This window comes from Nannospalax galili, unplaced genomic scaffold, assembly GCF_000622305.1.
Source record: "Nannospalax galili isolate Female #2095 unplaced genomic scaffold, S.galili_v1.0 scaffold7, whole genome shotgun sequence".
NCBI classification, from domain to species: domain Eukaryota; kingdom Metazoa; phylum Chordata; class Mammalia; order Rodentia; family Spalacidae; genus Nannospalax; species Nannospalax galili.
The window spans coordinates 1,123,361-1,141,461 of NW_008359081.1; the positions used below are offsets into that span (position 1 = coordinate 1,123,361).

General features: G+C 39.4%; 1 protein-coding gene across 2 annotated transcripts in view; it reads left to right on the top strand.

The window, feature by feature from the left end:
* Pdk3 (pyruvate dehydrogenase kinase 3) overlaps positions 1-16,830 on the top strand; it is a 78,987-nt gene extending 62,157 nt beyond the window's left edge. For both annotated transcript variants that reach the window (XM_029558436.1, XM_008822720.3), the window contains exons 10-12: positions 3,693-3,806; positions 6,358-6,497; positions 11,646-16,830. In XM_029558436.1, the coding sequence (XP_029414296.1) occupies positions 3,693-3,806; positions 6,358-6,497; positions 11,646-11,676 (285 nt within the window). In that variant the 3' untranslated portion in view covers positions 11,677-16,830. The remainder of the gene's footprint in view (positions 1-3,692; positions 3,807-6,357; positions 6,498-11,645) is intronic.
* Positions 16,831-18,101: the final 1,271 nt, after the last annotated feature.

An 18,101-nucleotide genomic window follows, 5' to 3' on the forward strand; every position in this document is an offset into this window, starting at 1 on the left:
CAAGAAAATTCATAAAAGATCAATTTGGAAAGGTATTGCCTTGACCAGGTTCCGGTACCTACTTAAGTAAACATCAAAAGAAAAGACACTACAGTACAAATAAATTTTGCATCTTCCCCAGTTATTTAAAAGGAATATGAATCATCTCTTCTAGGTCTTAAAATAACATCCCGAGGATAGCTGTTTATGTCATTTTCTTTGTGAAACTGAAAAATTGAAGGGATCTTTAAATATTTATCTACCTTCCCATTAAATAGATGAGGAAGTGAGGTTAGTACCTTGCACAGGATCAAAACTAATTGCTGGTAGAGCTGGTGCTGACTACGCCTGTGAACTTTCTAATATACTGTGTGGTGGCTTTTGAAGAAGTACTTCCACTGGCATCTCTCCCATTGGGTAAACTGTCCTCAGCTTTAAAGTGGGTACATGGCTATGTAATACTAGAGAACAATATCCTTTCCAAATGACCTAGAGTTTTACATATCCATGCCTTGATAACATTGTCAATACTGTGCTCAGCCAGAAACCTCTACTGACCGGTTTGTGTCCTTCCACAATGTCAGGTTTCATTGGCTGCATTTTGTTAAACAGTCCTGATTTCCTTTGATAGTTGACCATTGACAAACAACTTTTTTTATTTCAATCTTAATTACTAATATTAACTCTCAGATCACACATTACACATCACACAGTAATTATATCCATATCTGTATGTATATGTATAGGCTACAGGATGGCTACAAGAGGATTAAAGAAGCCACAGCAGAATTCAGGGAGTTTAAAGAGACCTTACTGGAAGCAGAGCGCTGATACACATGTAGAGAGAGTCACTGCAGGTGGTTAGATATTAAAGAACCCAGTTGGAGAGATGGAAGAGGCAAGCAACAGTAGAGTTGAGTTGAGCTGCAGCAGTACAGGAGCCTGGGGTGAGGTGTAGGACTCTGAAGGCAAAGCCCAGGGCCAGTCCAAATAGCAGTTTGGCAATCGTGTAGGCAGTCAGCAGTAGGGGCTGAGCTGAGCTGAAGGCCCAAGTGACAGTTGGGAGTTCCCTGCTTGTGGGTCTCTTGACTCCCACACTAGGTGGTCTGGTGACAAGTCTGTGGGGCCATCACTGTTGCAGTGCTATGGGGTCCAGGTAAGGGTGTTGCTCCCTTCCTTAATCTGGTGTATCTGATAAGTTTGATAAGGCCTGATTTTTCTAATATGATTTTTAAATTTTATATTTTTATTATTAGTGTGTATGTATGATGGGGGGGTTGCATGTGTGGAGGTCAGAGGACAGCTTTTTGGAGTCAGTTCTTCCCCCATACATGGATTCCAGGGATTAAACTCAGGTTGTCAGGCTTGTACAACAGGCTCCTTGACCTGCTCAGCCAGCTCATTGGCCCAAGATCTAACTTTTCTCTGTGGCGGTGGTTTTAAGACAGAGTCTCATGGTGTCCACGTAGGCTGTGGATGACCTTGAACTTCTTCATCTTCCTGCTTGGAGGACAGACCTGTGTGCCACTACCTTAGTTTAGGCGGTGCTAGGGAATTGAACGCAGGTTCTTTGGTATGGTAGCCTGGCACACCACCCACTGGGCTACAGCAGCTGATATGATTTTAATATGCCATGTGCTCCTATGTTCTCAGGTTATTCTGATAAGTTTATAGGTGGTATCTTTTTGCTTTTGGAATGTTATTAGTCTCTACCCTACTGGAAGGGCTGGACAGAACGTGTCTACCTACGTGTACACTGAGGTACAGTCATCCTTCCTCTGTATTTACACTAAAAGTGGAGTCAAATGATGCTTTGTAGAGTAGTTTGGCAAACAGCCTGAAAGCCACTGGTTTACACACTGTGGAGTAACTTAGAGCAGGGCACAGCCTGATCTCCATCCACATACATGTGTGTCTTTTTGGGGAGTATCTGCTGAGCTAACACATTTTGATCCTTTGATACTAAGGGTGGCCAGAGGACAATTTTATGGAGTCATTTCTCTTCTTCCACCTTTGTGTGGGTCCCAGGGATTCAGGTCTTCAGGTGGCCAGAGGACAATTTTATGGAGTCATTTCTCTTCTTCCACCTTTGTGTGGGTCCCAGGGATTCAGGTCTTCAGGTGGCCAGAGGACAATTTTATGGAGTCATTTCTCTTCTTCCACCTTTGTGTGGGTCCCAGGGATTCAGGTCTTCAGGTGGCCAGAGGACAATTTTATGGAGTCATTTCTCTTCTTCCACCTTTGTGTGGGTCCCAGGGATTCAGGTCTTCAGGTGGCCAGAGGACAATTTTATGGAGTCATTTCTCTTCTTCCACCTTTGTGTGGGTCCCAGGGATTCAGGTCTTCAGGTTTGTCAACAAGCACCTTTACCTTGTGAGCCATTTCACCAGTCCCTTCACTATTTGTTAGGCACTACACAAAGACTATTATATCATGTAATCCTTATAAGCAGCTTGGAGGTAAACTTTTTATTATTTGATGAGTAAAGTCTTTAAAAAGGTGAGCAAACTGCTCAGTCAGAAAAAAGTGGATTTCAACTTAAGTCTATCAGACCAAAAAGCCCATGTGCCCATAACCCTCTTTCCTTCAGGTCCTCTTCCTTGATCCCACCCCAGAGTTCATCAGAAGTGATGAAGCTTGCTGTGATAGCATCTTCCCATACGCACCCATGACCACAAGTCACTCAATTTAATCTCAGTTGTTGTAGTCATCTTGTCAATATCTGTGACTTTTTGTTTTAAAAACCTGCTATTGACTATATCAGAATTTAATGACAGAAATATAAAAAGTACTAATTTTTTTCTTATTTAAAAAAGATCAATGGGCCAGGTGTCATGGTGCACACCTTTAATCCCAGTACTTGGGAGGCAGAGGCAGGAGGATCTCTGTGAGTTCAAGGCCAGCCTGGTCTATATAGTGAGTTCCAGACCAGCTGGGGCTCCAGGGAGACCCTGTCTCAAAAAGACCAAAAAGAAAAAAAATGTGTATATGTACTCTATTAATATACTGTAGCTTTTTCAGAACCTTAGGAAGAAACTGCTAAGGAAATTATTTTCTTTTCAGTGTTTTAGCCTTATAACTGGTAGATTTCAACTCCTCTGCTGTTAGTTCTCACTTTGGGCAGCAAGGAAACCTGATAACTGAACTTGGAAGTGAATGTGGTTTTGTTTTGTCAGATCAAATTCCACTTGATTGGATATTCACGTTTTAAGAGTAACCTTAGGGCTTGAGGTGTTGCTCAGTTGGTAGAAAGTTTGCCTAGCATGGACGAAGCCCTGAGTTTCATCCCCAACACTTTGTGGAAGTGCACACCTGTAATTTTAACACTCAGGAGGTGGAGGCAAAAGGATCAGAAGTTCAAGGTCCACCTTAGCTACATAGCAAGTTCAAGGCCAGCCTAGGATATGTGAAACCTTGTCTCAAAAAAAAAAAAAAAAGTTGCCCTTGAGGACATAGCTAAAAATTTACTTTAAAATTCCAAAATAAAAGCATTAGCCAAAAAATAGGAATTGTTCTGTTATCCAAAGTTGAGAAGTTTTTTTCAGAGTGAAAATAAGGAAATGTTTTGCCATAGATAAACATACACATCATTGTAAAGGCTGAGTTAATAATTCATTTGATTTAAATCTGGACCAGGGGTTCATGTTAATCTTCTCTAAGCGGTCATTTGTGAAGCATCAGTACCAGTCTCATCTATTTTCTTCTCTTAACAGGCTGGATTTGGTTATGGCTTGCCAATTTCTCGACTATATGCCAGATATTTTCAGGGAGACCTCAAACTGTATTCCATGGAAGGAGTTGGCACCGACGCTGTCATTTATCTGAAGGTACTGCATTTTGTTTCTGTTAGTGTAATGGCCTCTTCACTTTTGAAAGCTGCAAGTTCTCATAACCAGTCAAGAACAGTGCTGTATCCATCTCTTAAAGCTCAGATTTATGAAAACCACAGTATACTTCACCCATGATTTTATGTTCAGACATAACTAAGTATGAAACATGGAGAAGTAAAACTTAAATTTTTGATTTTTATAACCATAAAGCTAAATTGAAGTTTTTCAAAAATTTTATGTCCATTGAAAGACCTTGTTTTAAAAAGAGACAGATTTTTTCAATGATCTGAAGTCTAAAAGTCTTTTGCTTTAAAAGTTTACTCATTTTGCCAGGCATGGTGATGCATGCCTTTAACCCCAGCGCTTGCAAGGCAGAGGCAGGCAGATCTCTGTGAGATGGAGGCCAGCCTGGTCTACATAGTGATTTCCAGGCCAGCTGGGGCTATAAGGAAACCCTGTCTCAAAAAAAAAGTTTACCCATTTTTCCAAGTTGTGAGAATAGAGGCCAGGCATGGGGGCTTATGCCATTAATCCCCGCACGAGGGAGGCAGGGGCAGGCAGATCTATGAGAGTTCAAGGCCAGCCCAGTGTACATAGTAACTTCCAGGCCAGCCAGGGCTACATAGTGAGACCATATCTTAAAAATAATAAAAAGAAAAAAAAATGAGCCAGGCATGGTGCCTCACGCCTTTAATCCCAGCACTCGGGAGGCAGAGGCAGGCAGATCTCTGTGAGTTCAAGGCCAGCCTGGTCTACATAGTGAGTTCCAGAACAGCTGGGGCTACAGGGAGACCCTGTCTCAAAAAGACAAAAAATAATGAATAAAAAAAATTAAAAAAAAACGAAACCAACCATCCAAACAAAAGAATCCAGTAGTGATAATATGCTTATATAAAATGTTGATCTCTGCAATCATTATATTAAATGAGGTAACCCAGACTCAGAAAGACAAATACCACATGCTTTCTCATATACAGCCTAACTTTTAATTTTTATATGTGTGTACATATGTGGAAATGAGTGTGAGCATAGGTCATAAAAATATAGATGTTTGTGACAGGGAAGAAAGAGGTTTTGAGAATGGGGGAAAGGTAGAGTACATGTGACATGACGGTGGAAATGTAGAGTTGGAAGGGTATGGGGTGTGGACAGATGGCATGGAAGAGAAGAGGTAAGGGAGGAGAATCAGCAAAAGCAAATTATGTATGAAAATGCCTTCATAAAACCTATTCCTTTGTATAGTAATTTTAAAAATCAACAAAATCATAATAGGCATTTAAAATGGTAATTTAATAACCAGGTTCTCTGTAACTTTTTTTTCACATATTAGTGGTGTTAGACTTCAAGTTCAGAATTCTAGACTTTTGGTATATTATTTCAGTAGGTCACAGAGGCAAACAGTAAAGAAATTAAAAGCTTGTAAAGGGTAAAGAAATATGCCACTGCTGTTGCTAAGCCACACTTCTCTCTGCCCCAGAATTGAGCTGTGGGTCTCGGTTTCTTCCAGATCCTCCTGGAGTTGACTCTGTGTTTATAGAGGCTGAGGATATAAGTCAGTAATACAGAGCTTGCGTAGTAGGCACAAGGCCCAGGGTTCCAAATCCAGTATCACAAAAGCAAAACCAACACAGCACTGTGATGATAGAGTTGATTATGCATTTATAAATGTATTAAAGAATCTAATCTAAAAGAAATTTCAGGAGCTGGTTTTGTTTCTTAACTTTGGAATGTATCTTGTGAATCTTTTCGCATCAGTCCAAGTAGAATTGACTCATTGGTTTTTTTTTGTTGTTGTTGTTGTTGTTGTTTTTGAGACAGAGTCTCCCTGTAGCCTCAGCTCACCTGGAACTTGCTGTGTAGACCAGGCTGGGTTCAAATTCACAAAGATCTGCCTGCTCTGCCTCCCAAGTGCTGGGACTAAAGGTGTGCGCCACCATGACCAGCTTCGACTCATTGTTTTGAACTACTGTGTGTTATGCTACTACAGGTGGTACCATAACTTAGTTATTTGGAACATTGTTTAAATATCAGTGCATCTCAGTGATGTGGTCTGTGTGCTTGCTTTGGTACTGGGTGTGAAACCCAGAGCCCCTGAATGCTACATATGCTCTCCACCACTGAGCTGCATTCCCAGGCCCTGAGTAAGGTGATGTTTTGATCTCGTGTGATGGCATGTTTATGTATATGATATGAATGAGACTTTATTTCTTCCTGGGCCCTTTTAGGGCAGCAAATTGGCTGCTGAACAAAAAGGCTTGATCTTAGACCATATTGTCAAAATTATTGAGTACCTCAAAGCAGTACTAACCAAATTAAAATGCATTTTGTTCCTGTCATGTGTATTTCAATGAGTGAGCAAATGATTTCACTCATTTAAAAAAGCCTCAGGGTTTTTTCCAGGCCAGTCTAAGTAAACTTCTAAAATAAAATTTTAATATAATTTCAAAAATATACGTTATGGTTACTGGTATTTAAAATAGTAAAATCTATGTGTTTCATGTGAGAAGAACAGCATCATGGATGTGTGGCGTATGTTTTTTTCCAATAGGCTCTTTCAAGTGAATCATTTGAGCGGCTGCCAGTTTTCAATAAGTCTGCATGGCGCCATTACAAGACCACTCCTGAAGCTGATGACTGGAGCAACCCCAGCAGTGAACCAAGGGATGCATCAAAATACAAGGCTAAACAGTAATAAACCACTTTGATTTCCACTATAAAATATCTGACTTGTTCCAAAAGCACCAGCTAGACAATTTCACCGGTATTTTACACCAGATATTCTTTGCGGTTTTATCGCTAGAAAAGCAAAATGATCCTTAGAGAAAGAAAGACTGGAGAAAGACTGTTATTCCAAGCCGAAGGAGAACAAGAATTGGGTAGCAAGAGTCACTGTTCCAATCAAACTCTCAGTGTCCTAGGAATCCATGCATTCTGTGGGTATTAGTGCCCAGCAGGGGCTTATGTTGCTCTGAATATTATTTTAAAAGCAATTAGATCTATAGTTTGTTGTCATCCTTAGAGAGTGACAGAAAAATGTTTAGAGAAAAATGTTTTTATATTTCATTATTTTTTATTTTATGTATATGAATGTATTGCCTGCATGTATGTAAGTGCATCCATGTCGTGCAATGCCCACAGAGGACAGAAGAAGGCATTGGATTCCCCTGGAGTTATAGATAATTGTTAACCACCATGTGGGTGCTGGGAATCGAACCCAGGTCCCTTGCAAGAACAGCCAGTGCTCTTAACCGCTGAGTCAGCTCTGTAGCCCCCCCAAAAATTTTTAAAGGAGCAGTTTTATTACTTATTTACTTATTTTTATTTTGTGTGTATGAGTGTTTTGCATGAATCTATGTAGGTGCACCATGTGCATGCCGTGCCCATGGAGGCCAGAGGGTGTTGGATCCCCTGGAGTTACAGACAGTTGTAAGCCACCATGTGGGTGCCTGGAACCAAACCCAACGTCCTATACAAGAGCAGCCAGTGCTCCTAACCACCGAATCAACTCTCCAGGCCCCCTAGAGAAATTTTCTGGATTAAAACTGAACAAAATTAAGTTAAAATTATAATTAGGTCCAATAAAACGTAGTATTCATACACTGGAATATTATTTGGAAGGGAATTCGAATATATACTGCAGTGTGGATGACTCTTGAAGTCATTGTGTGGAATAAGCCTTTCCAGGAAGCACAAATAGTATTATTCCACTTGTATAAGATAACTGCAGTAATCAATTTCATAGAGTCAGAAAGTAGAAGGGTGGGTGCCAGGGTGGGGGTGGGGATGGAAAGAGGGGGAATGAGGAATTACTAATAAGTACAGAGTTTCTGTTTTCAGTGATGAAAAAGCTCTTGGGATAGATAATGATGATGGTTGCACAACAGTGTGAATATACCCAGTGCCACTGACCTGTACACTTTAGATAGTGGATAGTGAGTTCATCATGGTAAAAATTAAAAATAGAAAATTATTAATCACAGAAAAACAGCTGTCATCTTTTTATGTTAATAAGGAAAATAATCCAGTCTTTGGTTTACTATTTTTTTCTTTTGAGTATTCTTTAAGCTCCAACTTTACTTTCAAGAGTAAAGGTTCTGTTTATTCTATTTAAAATAACCTGTTGTTAATGGAAAGGCAATATATATGCATTTTACAAAACCCTAGGAAACATAAGTGCAAAAAGGAGAAGCCATAGTATTTCTACTACTCACACAGCTACCAGATCAGCTTTGTGTATATTCTCTTACATAATTTGCTATTGTGTGTGTGCACGCATGTGCGTGCACGCACACTCCCCAAGTGAGTTCCTGCTTTTTGTACTATTAAACAACATACTTTTGTTTCCTTTAACCATCTCTACTTTTCCGTGTCAGTAGCTTTCATCTCATTAAAATTTTCCTGATTTGTCCAAACTGGGATCTGTCCAGGACCACATAATATATCTGAGTAGTTTCAAGTTGTTTTAAATCCAGAAGGTGCTATTGTTGAAAGGCTGTGCCAGTTGTCCTGAAAAGTAATCCCACCTTGATTCATTTAGTTTCTTCTCCAAAATATCATTTAGCTTGTTCCTCATTCCCATATTTGCTATATATCAGAAGTTGATGTAAAGGCTCACAATAGAGCTTTTTTTTTTTCCTAGAATACTCCATTGACACTGTTGCAGAATTACATGTTGAGACCTGTGATTTCTGCTTGATCCACCATCAGTTACACTAGGGTAGACCATAATTTAAGTGATGGCTGTCTGAGCCTTCTATAGTCTAATTTCCCCTTTATTCACTAGAAGCTAATCTGGGTGGTGTTATTTTACTTACCCATCAAGCCATTCACCTAATGGCTTTTACCTCACTTGGTCATTTTGGTCTGACAAGGGTACTCACTTTCACCACTTTCATTCAACATAGTATTGGAAAGAGAAAGAAATACTGGTACCCAAATTAGAAAGGAAGAAGTCATACTGTCCCTAAATCAGTTGTTTTATTAGTCTTTGTAAAATGGACTTTTACTCTCTTTTTTGTTTGTTTATGATCTGTTGTTTTTTTTGTGGGGGTGCTTCTTTTTGAAACAGGATCTTACCATATACCACCTGTTTCAGCCCTGGGTGACCTGAAACTTGGTATATAGACTAGGCTGGTCTTGATCTCCCAGAGATCCACCTGCCTCTACCTCCTGGGTGCTGTGATTAAAGGTGTGTGCCACCGTGTCCTTCCCAAATCATCTTTTTTTTGTCCTTTTAAGACAGAATCTCCCTGTAGCCCCAGCTGGCCTGGACCCTATGTAAACCAGGCTGGCCTTGATTGCACACAGATCTGCCTGCCTCTGCCTTCCAAGCACTGGAATTAAAGGTGTGAGCCACCATACCTGGCTATGATTTCTTTTTTAAAAAAATCATTCTTTGATAATTAGCTGATATCTCCCTATAAAGTATAGCTCTTTTCATCAACTAAAATTATGAAGTACAGTTCTAATATGTGTTTAACTTTTTCTTATTTTAACTAAAGGGATAATTCAATTCCCTTTTACTTATTTTTAAGGTAAGCAGCTTCATTTAAAAAAATCACCTTAAAGGATAGCAAATTAATTTTTTGCTTTGTCTTTTTGAGCATTGTAGATTTAATAGCTTTTATGTGCTATACTCAGTACTTATTTTATTGAAGTATGAAGATTTGTAAAGTATACAGATCTTAAATCTATGGCTTGCTAGACTTTTACATCTCTGTAAAATCGCTGAAAGATTGCTTTTTACACAGACTCTTCTCCTCTCCTCTCTACTATATTAGATGTTTTCTATCTATCACTGGAGGTTTTCTTTTTAGGCATATAACAAAAGGCATGTGGAATATGCACCCTCGCCATGCTTGGCCTCCTGTGAAATCTGTTCATGATTCTATACATAGTGCTCATTGTCCGTTTTGCTCTTCAAATTGGCACACTTTTGGGTAATGGGAGTTATTTTGAATTTGATCTTCTGTGTTCCATTGACAAAAGTGCATTAATTTTTGAAAATTGCCCTACTTTCTGGACCAAGATGGCATCCTAAGCTTATCTTATGCCCTCTATGCCCCTGTCCAGAAATCAGCCATTTCTTACTGGAACCAGCCATTTCCTGTTTCTTTCTAATGGGTATTATGGAGTGCTCATTCCAGCTTTCCTAAGCCCTTTTTCTGGACAGGTTTATATATACACATGCATCTATATTTATATATATACCCATACACCTAAGTTCATATTGATATTTTGATTATATTTTTTAACATTGCATTATTTCTTCCTAATACATTTTTATTCAATGCACTTCTTACCATACAAACTTTGATTCTTTCTCAATTTTATTTATTTATTTATTCTTATTTTATATGTATGAGTGTTATGCCTGCATGTATGTAAGGGCACCCATGTCATGCAGTGTCTGCAGAAGCCAGAAGAGGGTGTTGGATCCCCTGGAACTGGGGTTATGGATGGTTGTTAGTTAGCCATCATGTGGGTGTTGGGATCTGAGCCCAGGTCTTCTGCAAGAGTAGCCAGTGCTCTTAACCACTGAGCCATCTCTTCAGGCCCACAAACTTTGATTCTTAATATCTTCAACATAATAGAACAGAAACATTTGTGGGCAGATATAATTTATGTAACTTGGCAGTCTTGTGCCATATAGCAAGCACTGCTGCTTTCTGATGAGTGATGGAAGGCTGAAGAGCATCTGTACTGATGTTTGTTTTTTCCTACAGAGATATCATGATGGATCTCTGGGCCACTCTTCTCAAATAATAATATCTGGAGGGATTTAGTCATCCACCATCAGTCATATGAGAGTAGCAGTAAACTTATCCCTGCTGTCACTACAGTGCATGATTTTTTTACCCCTCTGGGAGGAGTTGTGCTCTGGCCAACTATATGGGCTTAATTACAGCTCTTTTTCTCTTAGTTCCACTTACACACACATTCACTGTTCTCTGCCAGTAATAAGCTGAGTAGCTTGAAAGCCTGTTTCAGATCAGTTTCCTATGACTCCATTTTTAGTCTGTATGTAAGCTACATAGTATGTTGGGCATCAGTTTGACCAGTTAATTCAAACTATTACTCAGCTAGGTAGAGTAATTTGGATGGTCCAGAAGCCATCCTTAATAAGAGTCATTTGGGGTGTGGATTGGTAGCTTTAATTGAATACTGTTTCCAAGGCAATTTAAAACACTCTAGCTGGGCATGGTATGGTGGCTCATGCCTGTTAATCCTATGTATGGACTACATAGTAGCATGTTCCAAGCCTGCTAGAACTACATAGTGAGATCTTGTTTCAAAAAAGAAAAAAATAACTTCTAGGTAGCTTAACAAATTTTAGCAAAAAATTAAATTCTAAAATGGTTAGCTTGACAATTAAAACCATTGAGCTCTATAAATAGGACTATTGGTAAAGGAGTAGGAATGATAAAGTAGATGTGTATATATGAAGGATTCTAGGAAAATTTATTCTCTGGATAGTTTTTGAACTGACGCCTTTATTGAGGTACAGTTCTTACACCGTATCTTTTAAAGTATACAGTTCAGATGTTTTATATATATTCAGTTTTGTAACCCTTACCACTGTCTAAATTTAGATGATTTCTCACATCAAGAAGAAATTCCCTATGCATTAGCAGTCACTTTACAGTTCTAATCAAGTTTTTCATTGAGTGTAAAGAACTGTTTTAAGGTTTACATTTGTAATTAATTGATATTTTTCTGTAGTAACTATAGAAAATAATTCAGAGTTGAAAAAAATTATCACTGCATATCTGAGTAAGTTTTGGTTAAAAATAGAGGAAGCTATACTCATAAACTCTATGGATTCTTTTTTTATAGGGACAAGATCAAGACTAATAGAACTTTCTAGAAAACTGAGTGCTGTGGTCCTCTCTGAAGAAAGATTATCTTCTGCAAGTCAACCAGAGACCTTTCTTCTACCAACTCTTAAATGTGGCACTATAGTTATTCCTAATGCTTGAATGGGTTATTTCCTCGACATTTCCATGGAGCCCTTCCTGTAGTTCCTCCAGTCTGCTCTTGCACTAAAATAGCAGCTTGGGTAATTTTTCATTGTATCTTGCTGTGGCATCATTGCGCCTGTCAGAAAAGAACACAAAGCTTCCTTAGAGCTCTCATGCCCATAGGCTCTATCTTGTTATTAGGAGTTTAGTGTCTGAAGTCTTCCCAAGGTTCTGAGCTCCTTCCTTCTTCATTCTAGATACAGCAGATCCTATTGTTGCTGCTCGTGACCAAATACCAGGATATATTCCGACCCTCCGGCTAGGGTGTGGGGAGTCTGGGAGTGATAGGCATCAGTGGAACACATCTTGAAAATTAAGTCCCATGGCTTTTCTCTCCCCTGTGCATCCCTCCTCCACTCTCTGATTTAGACTTTGGCTGCCTTCCATCTGGATATATTCTCATTTTGAGGTGTGGTACTTTCATGTTAGATCTTACTCATCTGTATTGATTTTTTTTTTAAATTCATTTGTATACTTTCATTCCATTGATTAAAGCGATCCAAAAGTTGTCTTGGAAATTCTCACTTAACAAGTTGGTTTCAAAACTTTTAAGTGAAAAACTGCCTTCTTGTCAATATCAAGTTTATAAAGAGTGGGAAGTGTAGATTTATGCTTCCATAAAATTTCACCAATCTAACACTTCCTTTGTCATATGGCATTCCTTTGCACTCATCTTAGGAATTAGAACTTCCTGTGTGATGCACTTTACTCATTGTAAAATAGACTGCCAGAAGGGAATATTCTTTCTAATTTATTTTGGAAAATGTTATAGGTCTCCATAATTTTCATTCTTAATTTTAGCTAGCATTAGAACTATCCACTCAATCTGATTTTCATAAACCTTTTTGCCAAAAGTTGGAAGTAAGAATTAGAGAGGACTTTGGGTAAGGGAAGAGAAATGTTATATTTACCTTTAATAATAGAAGCTATCAGAGTCCAATATCTGATCTAACACCACAGGATATTTTTCTTCACTACAATTTTTCATATAAATCATCCACCTTCACTTCTGTCTTCTTTTGCTATCCAGTTTTTCAGTATTGAATCCACTGATTTAGAAGTTTTAGTTTGTAGCCAGGCGAGGTGGTACACGCTTGTAATCCCAGTACTGTAGATGTTGAGGTGGGAGAACCTCACCGGGGCTATGTACCAAGACTCTGTCTCAAAAAAGTTTAGCTTGTAAAATATTCCTCGTTCTTTAGTCACACTATTTCTATAGTGTAGTTTTCCTCACAGCTACCACAGTGAAGGCTTTTTCCCTAGGAAATTTGCTCTGACAAGCTGTACTTGGCTCGATTGCAACTCTGCCTCTCTTAGTTACAGGGTGTCTGATTTTCTTCGATTTCCCTATATTACCTGAGCTCCTGGTGGCTTCTTTTATCTTTAGAAAAACCTCATTACAGAAGTCACATATAATGGATAAAAAGAAATTTTGATGTACTTCCAAGAGGTTAGTGAGAGAGGCTTATTGGTTTGAGGTCCAAGGCAGTGCCTTGAGGGTTGAGATATTCCATATGATTGTTTTCTTCTGATGGAAAAGCTGTAAAAATGATGGTCCTTTATTTTCAAAGATCCCAGTTTCCTTATAAGCTTCAGATAGTATGTTGCTATCTTTCTAGGTTTCAATCTCCAATCATCTTTACACTTTCAAGTGCATTAGACTGTAAGAGAAGGAGTCAACAGATTCTGGTTGTGGTACTTTATTGCCTTGAATGAACACTGCTTTTATTGTTTGAGGGTCCCCCATTGATTCCCATGCACCCATAACAAATACTACATAAGGGTTGGTTATGGTGTAGAAAAATTTTGTAACAGCCTTTGCAAGTCTTTTTTCAAAGGGAATGCTTTCTTTCCATGTTTTAATGATTTAATCCATAGTCCTTTATAATCCTTTTTTGGGTTTGCTGGTGTCCTCTGAGTCTGGTACATTCTAACTGCTCCTTCCTGTCTTTGTTTCCATCATCAAGACTAGTAGTTCTCTTCTAAAGCAACTGTAAGAAGAGTTTCAGGAACGTCTTGAATTCCCAAAGTTTACTCTCCCCGTTTCTGTCTCCTTTCTGCTGACTGTGCATAATCCTCTGAACTCAAGTACATTTCTCTGGCTTTTCTTTGAGTTTCCACATACCAGGTTATGATATAAGTCAAAATTGACCCTTTTCAGCTGAATCCTTCTCAATTTCTCTGAAATGCCCTCTCATTTACTTTGTTGTAACATTGGGAGCCACGTATACTATTTGAAACTGTGCTTGGCGCATAGTAGGTACTCAATACATATTTGTCGTGTCAAGGATAAATATGGCTTTAAAATATGGAGAAGTGACAGGGGCTAGAGTTGGATCCATAGCAGCCATCTGGCTCTTTGTCTCTCAATATCTGATTTGGATCCATAATCCAGGGCTTCTTTTATCTAGTGACATGGTTTTACAGCCTTCCTAGAGAGCCCAAAGAACTTACACATTCAGCATCCCATGTGATCCTTACAATTCCAAGAGGTGGACTATGCAAACTATCTCTTTCTTCTCAAGTGAGTTCCAAAGTACAGTGACTTGCCAAGAAGGCATGGCAAGTGACCAGCGGCACCAAAGCCAGTGCTTGGGTCTTCTTGTTCCTGAGCCAATTCTCTGAACAATATGCCAGGTGATTAACATTATCCCTTTAGAGGAGTTTCTGGGACATGTTAGTCCTCAAGGATAAGCTGTAAACCAAAAATTTTCTATAATGTAAGATCATTTCACTCAGGAAAAGTTTTCTTTCATGTATGTCCTTTCTGGCATAGTCAGAGGAGACAAGCAGATTGGGCAGCTTTTAAGAGTACAGAATAGGTCGTGACTAGAGTTTGTTTGACTGAGATCAGTGCTCTCTGCCCGCCTTTTTGCACAAAGACCACATTTGAGAGTTTATTTCATGTTTTGCTAGACTGCATTACAGCTTCAATTAGATTCTCTTGCACATTCTTTTTATTGCTATTGCGTAAGTAATAACTTGGCTGGCTATCAGAATCTTGGAGCACCTTTCCCCCAGATTCTTTAGGTACATTATTTTACTGTCTATATCTGCTGGTGCTTAGAAGTCTTTGAGTCCAGATGGATTTTCCTTCCCATTTCCTGCCTGCTTACCTTGGTTACAATTTTCATTTGTTTCTCCTTGAAATTACGTCATTACATGTGAGTATATGTTAGGACTGGTAGTTGTCTGGTAGCTTTTCCTGGTACACAGTGAGACATTTCAGACCTTACTGCATTTTGTATTATTTTATACTGTTACACTGTTCTATAAAAACTTGTTCCTCTATCGACTCTGTGTCATCCATCTTTCATCCATCCATCTTCATATCTTCATTTTGGTAGCTTTTACTTCCTTGTCTTCCTTAGTACCGTGTGATTTTTTTTTCTCAAGGCTTGCTCTCCATTTCACTGGCTCTTTTCCCTAGTTTTTCCTAGGCCTTGTGGCTTGCAATGTGACTTTTGCTTCTGTCTATGAAAATTTTATTTTTCATTTACTTCTCTTGGCTCATTGTGTTATCCTCTTTGACTCCTTATTCTCTTTCTTTGAGGACTAAATTTGATCTAAATTTTTCATAGTTTCTGAAATCATTCTTTTTCCAGAACATACTTATGTGTCTTTTGTTTTATCTGTCAGGCATGCCCCTGGAGTTCATGGTATGGGGCTGTGGCTTTTATTAGTTTTGTTATAAATAGCTTTTTGCTCAGTTTTTGGACATGTGTGCTGGGGAGGGGTAGTGCACTTATATAAACATACATTTACCCTGCCATCTTTCCCAGTGCTCCAGGTGCTTAAACATTGACTTTGAAGATAACGTCCTTCATAAGCTATATGTTAGTAAACAGAAGGAACCAATATTGCCAGCAGGAAAGACCATTAACAGCTTAATCGATACAGGATTTTGTTTGGTGTTCTGTGTGGAAAGATAAGTTTTAACTCAAGTTCCTGTCATAGTGATTAGAGATATCAGTACCTTCTGGTTTGAAAATAGGGGACATATGAAATTTTAATGAACTTGAGAAGTTATCAGCCATTGACAGTGATTAATTGGTTAATTAAAAATGAGAGTATTTCAAACTCATGCATAATGTGCGTTATGAAGAGACATAGAAGCTCACTTTATTAACAGATTGTAAACAGTCTCACTGAGAGTGATAACCATTCTGAGCTTTACTGTGGCACATGTTTCTTTTCAACCTTTCTTTTCAATCAACCATTCTTAAATGTGGTTCATTAAGAAATAAAAAATTATGTGTTGGCTATGGTGGTTTACAACTGCAGTCCCAGCAGGAGATGGGGGAGGAGTACGTGTGAGGCCAGCCTAAGCTACATAATGAGACCCTGTGTGAAAGAAAAGTGAAGGAGAGGAAGAGAAGGAAGAAAGGGGAAGAGGGGAAGGAGGATGGCTGGAAAGCATGACACCTTCATCATGCCTTATTTTGGTCTGTAGGACTGAAGCTTTCTTCCCTCAGTGGCCAGGGCATTCTAATATCCAGTATCGACCTTTTATCACCCTCAAAACTTCCATACCAGGATCAAGGCGTGCAATGATAGCCTTGCTCCTTCCCCCAGCTCCACTTAAGGCAGGGCCTGCCTGTAACGCTGGTCTTTACCCTAAGCCGTACTGGTGTGAAATTGACAGATGAACATAGGCATCCTCATGTAAAGGAAACTGCTGAAAATGACAGTGCCAGACAGAGAAATGATATCTGGGCTTCCATTTCAGTAATGTACAGTGTCTGCAACATGCTAGAAACTGTTCTCAGTGCAGACTGATGATCAAAGCAGAGAAGTCCCTGCATCATGAGCTCATGTTCTAATAGGACTAGATAATTTTACAGTTCACTTGGGAAATGACTGTTAGAGAAAGTGAAGCAGGGGAAGTTTCGTCAGGGACAGATGTGTTCCTCAGGAGGAGGATTAAAGTTTCCTATGTTATTTCTTTTGAATCACTCTGAATTTTTGAGTGCCTTCTGTAATTGGCTCTTTACTGGACTCAGCAAGGCCCTGCCAAGGTCCCTGGACTACAGCTTCAGATAGACAGGGAACTAAGCCCAATGTTGGTCATTGCGCTGACCAACAGGGAGCAGTGGTCAGCTGAGAGGGGCCAGCTTTCACAGTCAAATTTCACTGAATGATGTGAGCTGCTCTTTGTGACATAATCTCACCACAGGTTCAGGTAGATATTTTTAGGACTCAGAAATGACCATTTAAGGGGCCGCACAGATAGCTCAACAGTTAAGAGGACTGACTGCTCTTGCAGAGGACCAGGATTTGAATCCCAGCACCCACATAGTGTCTAACAACCATCCGTATCCAGTTCCAGGGGATCCAGTGCCCTCTTTTGACCTCCATGGGCATTGTATGACACAGGTGCACTTACACATATGCAGGCAATATTCTCATAAAATAAAAATAACAAAATATTTGAAAAAAAGAACTGATCATTTAAGGGCCGATAAGATGGCTCAGTGGGTAAAGGTGCTTGCCACCAATGCCTGACTACCTGAGTTCAATCCCTGGGTCCCACATGGAGGAAGGTGAGAACTGACTCCTGTAACTTGTCCTCTGACCTCCACATGCACATACAAAACAACGTAGAGATTGTTACACTAAGTGAAGTAACAGACTCAGAAAAACAAAAGACGTATGTTCTCCCTCATTTGTGGATCCTAGCACCAAATCTTTATAAGTGAGTGCATATCCTGATGTAGCTGCAGGAACCAGGAATATGGAAGGGAGCCAGGGAAAGAAGGAACCTGAGAGAGAAGAATAGTAGAACATTGTAAAAAAAAAAAAATTTAGATTAGATCATCTAAATAAAAGTTTAAAAGTAAGTCTGGCATGGTTGCACTTCCCAGACACAGGGTAGACTGGTCTACATAGCAAGTTCAGGCTAGCTGGGGCTACTTAAATACCTGGATAATGATGCTAGAGTTAAAATTACTGCTTGTCGGGAGAGACCCTACTTAACCCTGCTAGACTTATTTCAAAGGTGGGGGAAAGGAGTATCTAAGAAAGCTTCCCTCTCAAGCATGCTGGTCGTATCAGCTGTGTTCACCCCTGAAAATGATGATATTTCAGCCATGGAAGTCTGGAGAAACCTGTTTCCACATTTCCATCTGCCACTGAAGTAGAGACATGAGTTCCCCTTAATCTCCACGATAGGGTTGGGGTGGCCAGAACACAGGCTGCCACATCATGTGTATCACAGTTCTCTGGCAGTAGTCCTCCTTCCCCTGAGGAATATTAGAGCCACAATGGGGAC